General features: G+C 37.0%; 1 protein-coding gene across 2 annotated transcripts in view; it reads right to left on the reverse strand.

Annotated features, from left to right (window-relative positions):
* Nucleotides 1–764: 764 nt before the first annotated feature.
* The window catches only part of RYK (receptor like tyrosine kinase), a 94044-nt gene continuing 81699 nt past the window's right edge, over nt 765–13109 (reverse strand). For both annotated transcript variants that reach the window (XM_054482083.2, XM_054482082.2), the window contains exons 14-15: nt 2854–2990; nt 765–1892 (exon numbers count right to left, since the gene is read on the reverse strand). In XM_054482083.2, coding sequence (XP_054338058.1) covers nt 1781–1892; nt 2854–2990 — 249 coding nt within the window. In that variant the 3' untranslated portion in view covers nt 765–1780. The remainder of the gene's footprint in view (nt 1893–2853; nt 2991–13109) is intronic.

A 13109-nucleotide genomic window follows, 5' to 3' on the forward strand; every position in this document is an offset into this window, starting at 1 on the left:
TTTAAATAGATCATGTACATGTTAATAAACTGTGATTTCTAAACAATGCACCCACTTGAACATGAAATAAGAATGCCCTGAATACTGGAAGGGACACTTGAGTTGAACCACTCCATGTGGAAAATACACAGTAAGTGCTGTAAATGTTGACTGAATGCCTTCTAAGAATGCAGGTTATGAATGAAAATATAATTTACAAATGGTTCAAAGGGACTTTTTAAAAAACAGTCCTCCAGGGACTGGCTTCATATGAGTATTTCATAAAACCAAAGAACTGTTAATAAATGTATACAGAAAATCATGCCCTTGGATTACTTGTGGAAAACGAGGTACTGTGTGAGCTATTTTTCCAGATGTGCTGCTGATTCATAAAGCTTTTTTAAAAACAGCAAAAGCCTCCAACTGCTGCACATTCTCCCTTATATACCTGTGAAGATGGGAGCAGTGGCAGGTACCTGCAGGCCTAGCTATTTAGAAGGCCCATTCAACTCTGCTTTAGGCCAACTAAAACTGAGCATAAATACATACATAGCCCTTACTTGCTGGTTCTGGAGAAATGTTTCAGTGTTTTAATACTTCCTTATAACATTAATTTCAACTTTTTACTAGAACCTGGAGTCTGAGCCAGCTTAACTGTGCTAGGGCTTTGGAACTTGACTGGAACATCATGAAATAAAACACAAATGTCTAACTGTTGAATGTTCAAAGACTTACCAGACACAATAACCAATCATTCATTATGAAAAATAATTTCAATACTGTCATAATATAAAACAAATCCTTTAATTTTTCAAGTGTTTAAAAAACAATTTTATACTTAAGCCAGCCTTGAAGATAAGCACAAAATTTACCGTTTACATTTAAAAAAAAAAAAACAAAAAAACGACAACTCAAGCACCCGCTCTGTGCATAGCACTATTCTAGGTGCAATAAAAGGGAATCTTAACCTTAGAAATATGAGTTCACTTTCTGGAATCGTATTATCTCTTTTTCCAGAGAGTAAAAATAAATAAAATCACCATTGTTTACTACAGATCTGCCCCAAACCACGTCTGGTTCACAGAAAGGCTAATTTCTGCCAAATTAAAGACGTAATGAACTCAGTTCCTGCTTTCCCAAAAACACGAAAGCAGAATTCCTTTTCACTGAAAAAAATAAAGTTTTCCATGCAAGGGCAGTTTGCTTCTAATAAGTATTCAAAAAAAATTTTTTTTTCCTCTAGCTTTTCTTTAAATTTTCTTCCTCTAATATTGCCTTTTCTTGTACAAGGCAGACCAGGTATCTTTTTATGCTGTTTTTCCTTTACTAAGAAAACTATTGCATCTTGAAGACAAACCATTTCCCAGAGTAGTGATAAAAAATAACATTAAAAAAACTTTAAAGGTGAGTCACTTACATCACCTTGATGAAGTAAAAAAATAAAAAGCAGTTGGCACTAAGAGAGCTAATTCCAAATATCTGTGTCTAAACAATTTTAAAAACTGTTTATTTATTTTGTAAGAATGTACTCCTAGTCCAAAGTAACTATGTTTTAAAAAATTTTGGCCAAAAATTTTACAAAAACCCTTTCAGTTCAACCTAATAAAAGTTTATCTAGAAAATATGCCACATTATTAAGTCTGTCTTAAAAAGTTCAGATTCTAAAGCATTTCTAAGGCACAGTGTTCTGGAAGACAAATGTGCTTCTGTTGGCATTGTGTTAGATACAAAGCATCCATGACAGGCTTCAAGTGAGCCCCAACAGGCACCTTCCTCCTGATGCTGTGGGATTGGAGAGGACTCAGACGTAGGCCCCCAGGGCTGCATGGAACTCTGTTAGGCACTGTACCAGCTGCTGAAACTTGGGCCTCTCCTCCGGATCTAAGGCCCAGCAACAGGCCATCACAGCAAATCTGCAGAGTGACAAAAATGAAAATTTGGGCTAGTAAGGATACAGTATTCCTAAACTTTTGGTCAGTTTGATGCCAGTTATGTTGCCTGTCTAAAGGTGGGCATGGAGAGGATGATATATTAAAAATGGATCCATTTTACTATCTGTTGGCAGCTCTAGAAAGAAGCTAAAAGAAATTATTTGGATTACGTGTGAATTTCAATTCTTCAAGAGAGCATATCAAAATATTTCAGCAAATACAGAGATTTCATGTAAAAACCTAAAACACAGTAAGAAAAGAAGCAGTGTTTTCCTGTAGTTAAATTAAGAAAAAGAACTTGGAGGAAGAGAAAGTTTTATCTAAGTTCTATGAACCCTGGATCTAGAGTAAAATCAGTATAAAAGCTGCCACCTTGTCATGGTGCAGAAACCTTCAGGGGGTTCTGGAACTGAGAACATACTCATCTGTACGATCAATCACCCTGAATAGCCTCCTGTTTATCCCATTCTCATTACATGGTAAGATAAGCTATGTGATAGAAGCAGGAAACAGAAAGCAACTATTTGGCTTACTAGTCCAGATCATCTTCCCTGTATCAGCTGATACTAACTGACAAGGCAAAATGACAATGAGAAAGGTTTTTTATAACTACTACGTCCTTTATAACTATAGAAGTCAGATATTCACTCTATATAGAATAACTGACATAGTACTCAATTTTCTTAGTACGTCCTCTCAGACTAATTTATAGTGCTTAGATTGTGCACTATAAAATAAAATGCAAGACGTTCTAATATCAAATGCATGAAAGAGTGAACGAATCTCCCTGACTTTGTGGTTTTTTATAAGAGTCTAATTTAAATCCAAAGAGTCATTATTCTCAAAAGGGAAGGCTCTGTGTGAATATGGAAACCTGCTTTTTCCTTTATTCCAATATAGTAAATGGAATAAAACTCGTGCCTTCAAGCTCAAAAAAACTCACAATTCATCAGGACAGTTGATTGGCTGGGCTATTCGGTAACCATCTTTCAGGTATGCGGCCATCTCGAAGGGGTCAATGTCCACGTAGGGCGTCTGGCCCAGAGTCATGAGTTCCCACAGCGTCACTCCAAAGGCCCACTAGGAAAGGAGCAGGAGCACAATGAGGGGACATTTAAAACAACAGTCAGGGGGCTAGTGCCCATAGCCAGCTACAGGACAAAAAATAACAGCTCAACTCATGCTTCAGAAAAGCGAAATGTTATTTACAAAAAGAAGTCTATCATACACAGTTAGTTTCCCTTGCTAAGATAAAAAAGAGTGCATCCAATATTAGTATTATAAATTCTAAGTAATCAGATCCATTGGAAGTAATAGTTTACTGTTGATTACAAGCTATGTATTATGAATTATGTCCAAGATTCTTCTAATATGAGAATTTGTAACTTTAAATATTATAGCTAGTCTGCATAATTGAGAAGTGGAAAATGAACAAAATTTTAGTTTAATTAAAGGGAAGAGCATCCTAAGTGAAATACGCAAATGAGGGAAAATATAAGAAGTCATGGATTTTTACTGTATTTAAAGTTTTAAATTAAAGGATTAAAAAAACTTCTAACCTTGCTTGAGTAAGCAATCAGGTTTATTTAAAATCAGCATGTAAACTACAGAAAGGAACAGGAATGGTAAACAGTGGCAACAGTGTCCATTCATGGTCCGTTCGGGGCTCCCCATTTTGGCCAATTCCTGGCTATACTTGGCTCCTGGAGAGTGTGCAGGGGACGGGGGACAGGCAACATGTCTACACAGAGCTGCTGCCACATGGCTGGGAAGGACTCAGATCCGGTACATCCACTGATCTGCCGCCAAGTGTGAACCCTGAGGTCAGAACAACTGAACTTGGATGAGGAGGGGGATACCTGTGTACTGTAGTATCAGTACCTAAAAATTTGAGTCATTTTTGCATCCTTCAATACATTTAATTTCCTCAATAAACCTGTGAGAATCATTGGTAGCTCAATTTTACAGGTGAGAAAACTGAGGCTCAGAGAAATAGCTTGCCCCAAAATACATATTTTAATGAGTAAAAGAGAAAAAAGTGAAAAAAAGAAAAGGAAAAAAGAAAAATACCAAACGCAAGTGAAATACAAGTCTGTTTGTAAAATCTAAGCATGTTGCCTTAAATTTTAGGTTATTATTTTTCAATAACAACAAAATCCCAAAATACTTACTTTGTAAAATACACAGATTTTTTTAAAAGCCTTATAATAGTGAACAATAGCTACATTTCCCCCCAGAATCTATGCAAACGAGAAAACAATGAAATGACATATTTTAAAATATTTTAGGGCCAGGCACAGTGGCTCACACCTGTAATCCCAGCACTTTGGGAGGATCATCTGAGGTCAGGAGTTCAAGACCAGCCATGACCAACATGGAGAAACCCCGTCTCTACTAAAAATACAAAATTATCTGGGCATGGTGGCGCATGCTTGTAATCCCAGCTACTCAGGAGGCTGAGGCAGGAGAATCGCTTAAACCCGGGAGGCGGAGGTTGCGGTGAGCCGAGATCGCGCCACTGCCCTCCGGCCTGGGCAACAAAGCGAGACTCTGTCTCAAAGAAAGAAAAAAAAATTAAAAACTGTCATGGAAAGTTCTATATAGAGCCAAAATATACTTCAACAATGAAGATAAATACAGAGTTTTTCAGACAAATAAAAGCAGAGAGACTATGTTTCCAGCAGACCTGTAAGATGTATGAAAGCAGTTCTTCATGTGGAAAGAAAATATACCACATGGAAATCTGAGTCAACACAAAGAATAAAGAGTGCTGAAAATATATTAGTAACAACTGAACATATTCTCTGATGTTAAAATTTCCTTGACAGACTAAAGCAAAAACAGCTAACAATATATTGTGGGGTTTATAATATACAGAGAGGTAAAAGGTATGCCCACAAACAGTTTGAAGACTGGAAGGGGATGAGTGGAAACACTATATTAAACGTGAAATGATATAATATTTTTGGAAAATAGAAGGTTTACAATACAAAGCCTAGAGTAGGTTTTTTAACCTCACCACTACTGATATTGTGGGCTGGAGGATTCTTTGTTGTAAGAAGATGTCCTGTGCACTGTAGGATGTTTAGCATTCTCCCTGGGCTCTACCCACTAGATGATAGTAGCACATCCTCCAAGCTGTGACAACCCAAAATGCCTCCGGACATAGCCAAATGTCCCTTGGCACAGACAAATGTCCTTAACCAAAGCAAAACTGTCCCAGTTAAGAACCACTGTGTTAGACTGAACAACAACAAAAAATTTAAAATATCAGAAATAAAGGAGGGAACACCATCCTTTAAGACATCAAAAAATATTATGAACAATCCAATTTTATGCCAATAAATTCAGCAACTTAAATGAAATAAACAAATTTCTTAAAATACAAATTACCAAAACAGACACAGGAGTAAAGAGAACATCTATATAGCCCTACATCTATTAAAGATACTGAATTCACAATTCAAAACCTTTCCACAAAGAAAACTCAACATTGTTTGGTGAATTCTATCAAACTTGAAAGAAAATATAAATCTGTATTAGTTTTCTAGGGCTACCATAATAACATACCACAAACGAGTAGCTTAAACAACAGAAATTTATTGTCCCACTGCTCTGATAGCTAGAAGTCCAAATCAATGTGTCAGCGTGGCCGTGCTTCCCCGGAAATCTGTAGGGTGAATCTTTCCTTGCCTATTCCCAGCTTCCTGTGGTTGCCGGCAGCCCCTGGTGTGCCTTGGTTTGCAGCTGCAGCCCTGCAGTCCCTGCCTCTATCTTCACGTGACATTTTCTCCTCATGTGTGTGTCTCTTTTCTTAGGGTGGATCAGAGCTCATAGTAATTGAGTATGACCTCATCTTAACGTTACATCTGCAATGACCCTATTTCCAAATAAGGTCACATTCTGAGGTACTGGGGGTTAGGGCTTCAACCATTTTTTTTTTTTTTTTGGTGGAGAGGCAGGACACAATTCAACCCATTACACACCCAACCCTACATAAACTTTCAGAACACAGAGGAAGGAATATATCTCAATCACTTTGACAGCGGCACTACCCTAAATACAAAACCAGGTGTTCAGCCTTTTGGAACCTATTATCTTTTTCATTAACAGTGATCATTAACATGGAGCAAAGCACAGCCTTGAAGTCTATGCTCTGGGAGGAGGAGGGGGCAGGGGACAGATGGAGAAGTGTGTATAGTTTCAAAATCTCCATAGAGTCTTGGAGGCTACTGAAATTTCCCTTACACCCACTGGGACATTCTATTCTGCTTAAAAATGGAAAAATGATTTCAAATTAATAAAAGTTAAAGGATGGTGCCTATTCACATATAGTTATTTGCCTATCTTTAAAACCTTACTGTATATGAAACTTTTTTCTGAGAAGCAACAAGATCTACATGAAATCTTAATACTGACAGTCATTAGTATGTGTAATGCTTTATATTTAAAATCATGTCCAACTTCCATAGAGAAGGTAGTTCCTTGCACAGATGGAACAGAGCCCAAAGAAATGAAACTGGTCGGAAGGGTGCTCCCATCCCTTCCTCCAGAGATGATATGATCCATTCAAACTAGATTTTGGAAGAAGAAACCATGGGAATTGGTGACAAGTGCATCCTGACCCTTTGTACACAGGGAATAACCCCATCCACTGACATTATATATAACACCTTCTGACTTTAAGGGACTTTGATATTAAAGTTGGTGGTATTTGAGATCTGGAGTTGAATGTAAGTATTACAGCGGCAATGTAGATAAGCTTTTAAAAATTACTCCCTTCCCACTGTTTTGTTCACATTATTGCCCAACATTTACCTAAGGTTTTCATATTACAACTACAACACTAAAAGACGCCATAAAAAAGAACAGTCAAGCCCAAGGGAACAATGCAGTTTCATTTCCTTAAAAACTAACAAAAGTGATTAATTACATGTTGGCAAACCAACCCTTAAAAAAAATAATCAAGACAAAATGGCACAGAGATGATTTGTGGAAAACTTGCTCTCTAAAGTCTTCTGATAACTGAACCATTTAAAATTTAGACAGACTTATTCTATAATTTCCTTCTGTTTGACGTCGGTGGAAAGGGGGCAATAAGAAGGTCATGCTGTTCTTTCCAGAGCTTTACGAAAGACTGTGGCTATCTCCATTTAAAGAACATTTAGATAATTACAATGCTATTCTATTCATCTTATTCCTCTCCCCAGAACATGTGTTATTTTACAGCTTCTATATGTAAGATGTAAAATGGTTTTTCCACTAAAACATATATGAATGTGACTTGTCAAAAAGTATATAAGTAAAATTCCTTTTGTCTTTTAGTGCAGCATTAACTAAAGATGGAGCTACTGAATTAAGACATTTCCAGTCATTACTTCAGGAACTTACAATGCAGGGCTCACTTCAGTAAACTATAAACTGAAAGGAAAATAATTCCATTCAATTGTAAATTATCTTATCTGACCACAGTGGAAGCATCATCAGGTGTTCCATGGCTAGGCCTTTCTGTTCATATTAGAAACCTAATATCACTTTCTCACATAAAGACATGGCTGCAGATTACTGAAGTGCAATTAAATGAACCTGGGTTAAGTGTTTTATAAGAAGGAGAAGAATTATCTGGGGTGCTTGCTAAAAAGTACAGTTCCTCTGTCCTATCTTAATAATTCTGAAGCCTGGATCACATTATTTTATTTAATTAATTATTTATTTGTATTTTTAGCAGAAATGGGGTTTCACCATGTTGGCCAGGCTGGTCTCAAACTCCTGGTTTCAAGTGATCCACCAGCCGCGGCCTCCCAAAGTGCTGGAATTATAGGCATGAGCCACCACGACAGGCCTGGATCACATCACTTTAAACAAAAGTCCTTGGTGGGTCTTAAGATCAGGCAAATTTAGCAAGTAGTCTTAGATTTGTTAGCAGCAGTGATCAGACAGTAAAGACAGTTTTCATTTATTTTTATTGTAGTACAGCTGACACATAAGAAACTGCACATGAAGTATTCAACTGGGTAAGTTCTGATATACATAAACACTCCTGAAACCACTGCCACAACCAAGATAAGGAGCGTATCTATCACTTCCAAATGATTCTGTTTTGATCCTTTCCTTCCACCCCTCCCTACCACCAGCACTACCATCCCCAAGTACCCACTAATCTGCTTTCTGTCACTAGATAGTTGGCGTTTTCCAGAATTATATAAATAGAGTTATTCAAGCTGTATACTGTTTTCCTAGCTTCTTTTACTCAGAATGATTGAGATTCATCCGTGATGTAGCATGTACCAACAGTTCATTCCTTTTTATTTAGTAGTATAGCTCATTATATGAATACTGCAGTTTACCCACTTACCTGTTGATGAGCATTTGCATTACGTTCAGCCTTAGCTATTAAAAATAAAGCTGCTATGAACATCTGTGTAGTGTTGGTAAGAACATGTTTTCATTTATCTAAGAGCAGAATGACGGAATATGGTACATACATATTTAACATTTTAAGGAATTGCCAAGCTGTTTCCCAAAGTTTGGAAATATCCCATTTTACATTCCTGCCAGCAGTGTAAAAGAGCTCTTGTTCTTTCATATCCTTGTCAATATTTGGTATGGTCAGACTTTTCAATTTTAGCCAAACCAAAAGTATCTCATTGTGGTTTAATTTTGCATTTCCCTAAAGAATGACTAATAATATTGATAATATTTTTCAAACTTGGAGAGAATATCTTGAGTTTTCTAACCAAGGCAAAAAGGGTGTACCTCTCCTATTGTGTATGTATTATTTAATTTCTCTCAGCCATGTATTGTATAGCTCTTCCACATTTTTTGTCAGACTTATTCCTGAGAACTTCTTATTTTTGATGTTCTTATAAACTTTTTAAAACTTTATTTTTCATTGTTAGTATTCAAAAATACAATTTATTTTTGTACATTGATCTTGCAATCTTTCTAAACTCACTTATTAGTTTTAGTAGCTTTTTTGTATATCATACTGAATTTTCTACATAAATGATCATACTACTCTGCAAATAGTTACTTTTTTCTATCTACTCTTTTCTTCCCTTAGTGCACTGGCTATAATCTTAAGGACAGTGCTGAGTAACAGAAGTGATGTGGGCAACCTTGTCTTGTTCCTGGTATTAAATAAAAAGAATTCAGCCTTTCACCACTAAATATGTTAGCTATAGGTTTTTCTGTAGATGCCCTTTACCAGGCCTAGAGCAGATGTCCAGAGGGACATGCCTCCTCTTAGATGCCTCTTTAGGTCTGGTGTGCCCCAAGTGCCAAAAAAGGACCTCAGTGCCTCTGGGGTGGGGCCCTGGCAAACAGCCACTGAGGTACCTTCCCACCTAGCTGAAAGATGATGTTCCCACCCCAGTGGACCTGAAAAGCAGAGTACTAAGCCAAAGTTAATTATTCTTGAGTCCTAAGGTTTAATATTGCTTGTTTGGTTAGGTTTTCAACTTATTTTAGATGCATTACTCCTTTCTTCTTTCCTATTTCTTCCCTTTGGAATGAGTATGTCTATCCATTACTTGTCCCACCACTGTATTTTTGAAGCACATAACTTGTTTGCTTTTATAGGTTCAGAGCTAGAGAGGAATTTGCCTCAGCATAAACTGTACCTTGAGGATCATCCATATCAGATTTAGATGATATTTAAATGACACTTTGGAGCTGATGCTAGAACAACTTAAGACTTTTAGGGCTGTTGGGATGGAATGAATGTATTTTGCATGTGAAAATGACATAAATTTTGGAAGGCCAGTGGCAGAATGTGGTGGACTGAATGTGTGTGTCCCTGCCACCATTCATATGCTGAAACCTTAACCCCCAAGTGACGGTATTAGGAGTTGGGGCCTTTGGAAGGTGGTCAGGTCATGAGAGTGCAGCCCTCATAAATGGGATTGGTACTCTTATAAAAGAGACCACCAGAGAGCTCCCTCACCCCTTACGCCACATGAGGACCCAGAAGAGAGGATGGACATTTATGAACCAGCAAAGGGGCTCTCAACAGACACTGAACCTGCTGGTACCTAATTTTGGACTTCCTAGACTCCAGAATTATGAGAATTCAGTGTTTGTTATTTAAGTTATCCAGTCTACGGCAGTTTGTTATAGTGGCCCCAATACACTAAGACACCAACTCAACTTCAAACATCAGCAATCTTTAAGCAGAGTGTTATACATGATTGAAAAGTGACTACTTCTGCTATGAATCTGCCCCACAATCTGTGATTAGGAAAGACAGAGGAGCCAACATTGGATGCTAACCAGGCCATTACACATTATCTGTTATTTATGGCACTTTTTGCCACTGTATCAGATGCATAGACATTACTCCATCAGAACACTGGGGCTATCTGAAGGGAATATTAAACGGAATAAGGACAAGTCTCTTTAAAGGAATGTAAAGAGTTGTTTACAAGATTTTATCGGTAAATTATCCTGAGGGAGAGCCAACGACAGAAAACACCCAAGCCAACTACTTGATCACAGGACAGCAAGTGCTCACCTCTGAAAATACAGTAACTCTTCCTAAAGTAAATCCACTTATTCCTCATTCCAAGGAAATATTAGGATGAATAAAACAATACCATTAAATAAAACTAAACAATATCTTAATGTTAAATTTTAAATTTTTATTTCTTAAAGTCTGAAATAATCCTTGCACCTCTAGATTTTTCTTGTCTTTAGTATTTATTTCTCTTAATGTGAACTTAATACTTAAATAATTGTTCCAAGATTATTGTATATAAAATCTGCAACTATAAAGGAAACAAATATTAGGAATCTATGCATTACTCTAAAATTAATAATGAATAAAGTTTTCTATACTTTAAAAAATAATAAGCACTCCATGCTCATGGATAGGAAGAATCAATATCGTGAAAATGGCCATACTGCCCAAGGTAATTTACAGATTCAAAAACTACTTTAAAGTTCATATGGAACCAAAAAAGAGCCCACATTGCCAAGACAATCCTAAGCCAAAAGAACAAAGCTGGACGTATCATGCTATCTGACTTCAAACTATACTACAAGGCTATAGTAGCCAAAACAGCATGGTACTGACCAAAACAGAGATACAGACGAATGGAACAGAATAGAGCCCTCAGAAATAATACCACACATCTACAACCATCTGATCTTTGACAAACCTGACAAAAACAAGAAATGGGGAAAGGATTCCCTCTTTAATAAATGGTGCTGGGAAAACTGGCTAGCCATATGTAGAAAGCTGAAACTGGATCCCTGCCTTACACCTTATACAAACATTAATTCAAGATGGATTAAAGACTTAAATGTCAGACCTAAAACCATAAAAACCCTAGAAGAAAACCTAGGCAATACCATTCAGGACAAAGGCATGGGCAAGGACTTCATGTCTAAAACACCAAAAGCAATGGCAACAAAAGCCAAAATTGACAAATGGGATCTAATTAAACTAAAGAGCTTCTGCACAGCAAAAGAAACTACCATCAGAGTGAACAGGCAACCTACAGAATGGGAGAAAAATTTTGTAATCTACTCATCTGACAAAGGGCTAATATCCAGAATCTACACAGAACTCAAACAAATTTACAAGAAAAAAACAACCCCATCAAAAAGTGGGCAAAGGATATGAACAGACACTTCTTAAAAGAAGAGATTTATGCAGCCAACAGACACATGAAAAAATGCTCATCATCACTGGCCATCAGAGAAATGCAAATCAAAACCACAATGAGATACCATCTCACTCCAGTTAGAATGGCAATCATTAAAAAGTCAGGAAACAACAGGTGCTGGAGAGGATGTGGAGAAATAGGAACACTTTTCACTGTTGGTGGGACTGTAAACTAGTTCAACCACCGTTGAAGACAGTGTGGTGATTCCTCAAGGATCTAGAACTAGAAATACCATTTGACCCAGCCATCCCATTACTGGGTATATACCCAAAGGATTATAAATCATGCTGCTATAAAGACACATGCACACATGTTTACTGCAGCACTATTCACGACAGCAAAGACTAGGAACCAACCCAAATGTCCATCAATGATAGACTGGATTAAGAAAATGTGGCACATATACACCATGGAATACTATGCAGCCATAAAAAAGGATGAGTTCATGTCCTTTGTAGGGACATGGACGAAACTGGAAACCATCATTCTCAGCAAACTATCGCAAGGACAAAAAACCAAACACCGCATGTTCTCACTCATAGGTGGGAATTGAACAATGAGAACACTTGGACACAGGGAGGAGAACATCACACACCGAGGCCTGTCATAGGGTAGGGGGAGGGGAGAGGGATAGCATTAGGAGATATACCTAATGTGAATGATGAGTTAATGGGTGCAGCACACCAACATAGCACATGTATACATATGTAACAAACCTGCACGTTGTGCACATGTACCTTAGAACTTAAAGTATAATAATAATAAAATAATAATAATAATAATAATAATAATAAGCATCCTCCGTAACTCTAGCTTTCTCTTTGATACCACAGTAGTTCAGCAGACTACTCTTCATAGGTATATAATAAATGTCAGACTCTCCCACTCAGGTCGCTCAGGATACAAGCACTGGGCTCCCTCCACAGCACTGGGCAAACAGGGAGTTAAAAGAGTCATAAGTAGCAATGTGCTGCAGATGCAGTCTCTGGATAACTTCACATTTCCTTTTATTTTCGAGGTAAACATTGACAGTCACAAAATAAATAATGTAAAGGCACAAGCAACACATTTTGATGTGTCCTATCCCCTAAAAACTACTCAAATACTTTTAAAAGGATCACTTCATTGCCATAAACCACGCTGATAATATTTGGCATGGAAGTTATTTCCTTGACTTGTTTTTCTTAAGAAAATGCTTCTTAAACACAATGTAATACTATAAAGACAAGAAAACCAATAAGAAAGAAATTCCTGTGTACTCCTGATTACATTTAGTAATCTCCTAATAGAAGGTAGTTCTTAAGAGCAGAATTACGTTAGCTACTATAATTAGCTAAGTAATTCAAAGAAGATGTAAATCAAGAACTCTATTTTCAAATAAAGGAAAAGAAAGTCACATAAAAAAATTTATGGTGGTATCCACATCTGATGAAAACACAATAAAAACAATATCCAGAAATTCTTAAGAATGTCTACAATGATGTCATATCTTGGAATAATATTAGACATTTATAACTAGTCAAATCTTGAT

The sequence above is a fragment of the Pongo pygmaeus genome, chromosome 2 (genome assembly GCF_028885625.2).
Source record: "Pongo pygmaeus isolate AG05252 chromosome 2, NHGRI_mPonPyg2-v2.0_pri, whole genome shotgun sequence".
NCBI classification, from domain to species: domain Eukaryota; kingdom Metazoa; phylum Chordata; class Mammalia; order Primates; family Hominidae; genus Pongo; species Pongo pygmaeus.